This window comes from Aplysia californica, unplaced genomic scaffold (genome assembly GCF_000002075.1).
Source record: "Aplysia californica isolate F4 #8 unplaced genomic scaffold, AplCal3.0 scaffold00430, whole genome shotgun sequence".
NCBI lineage: Eukaryota > Metazoa > Mollusca > Gastropoda > Aplysiida > Aplysiidae > Aplysia > Aplysia californica.
Genome location: NW_004797700.1, coordinates 38,545 through 39,680, shown reverse-complemented (window position 1 = coordinate 39,680; position 1,136 = coordinate 38,545). Strand labels below are relative to the sequence as shown.

The window sequence follows — 1,136 nt, the reverse complement described above, 5'->3', positions numbered from 1 at the left end:
TGTGAGAGAGAGAGTGTATATGTGTATGTGTGTGTTTGTCTTTGAGTGTGTGTGTGCGTGTACGCGCGCGCGCGGGGTGGTGCGCGAATACGTAGGTAAGGGCAAACATTCATTTTTCATCCACTCACAGTAATTCCGTAATGCATGACGGAGGAGTACTCATAGGGCACGTTCATCTGATTGACCTCCTTGGCTGTGTACTTGTTGAACCAGATCCGCATGTGGGGGCTGACGTTGTGGTAGAGAATCTCGATGTAATTGTCTCTGTCTGGTAATTGATGCTCGTGGACGAGGCCCATGGCGTGTCCGATCTCGTGAAGGTACAGTCCTTTCTGCGCTCAGAAAATAGGTATGGTATGGTAAGGGTTTATAAAACACTATTAGGTTATAATTTAAGGGGCGGGATCTCCTTGTTTTAACGTCCGTCTCCGATAGGACCTAGCCAAGTGGGAAGTTCGGATGCTTAACCCCCCCCCCCCCCACAACATTATCCTGATCTTTCCTCGTCACACATCTGTTTAGGCTAATGCCAGTATCAATTACAAAAGACACATGTAATGAAACAATAGTTATCCGTGTACGACGCTCGTCAACAATGAGTGACTGTTTTAGACAATATCGACTGTATAATATTTTCATAATTTTTTACGACCTTGAACACCTTAAACTCTCGCTGGAAAAATACATGGCAAAAGAGGTAGAAGAGTAAGATTGACCCCTTTATTGGTTGGACTTTTCCATCTAAGTTTGTATGTTTGTAGGTATGTGCCTTCGTCACAAGCATAGAGTACGACCAGCACGCTCATAATGAAGGAGATTATTATGTAGTTGCAAGCGCCGTAAAACTCTTGCCACCAGAGGCCAGCCTTTCTTTTCAAGCTGCTTCATCTTTCCTATCTAACATCTATAATCTTTTTATCTCCCCTCCTTTTTTCGAGTTTGTTACTCTCTTGTAACACCTCTGATCTTCGGCACTTATATGAGCTTACTGTGTTGCAAGTGCCGTAAAACACTTACTATAACAAAACAAAAGATAATAACGTTGGGAATTGGAACCTGAGTCCCTCGCATTGCAGACATGCGTAATCCCACCCCAGCTAAGAGTGCGCGTGTGTTTGTGTATGTTGTTGGGGGGG

General features: G+C 44.2%; 1 protein-coding gene across 1 annotated transcript in view; it reads right to left on the bottom strand.

Moving 5' to 3' along the window:
* LOC101853956 (zinc metalloproteinase nas-15) overlaps window positions 1-1,136 on the bottom strand; it is a gene marked incomplete at its 5' end in the record, with an annotated part of 17,713 nt that overhangs the window by 14,287 nt on the left and 2,290 nt on the right. Inside the window, 1 exon segment of the mRNA XM_005104652.3 lies at window positions 129-332. Within this exon segment, the coding sequence (XP_005104709.2) occupies window positions 129-332 (204 nt within the window).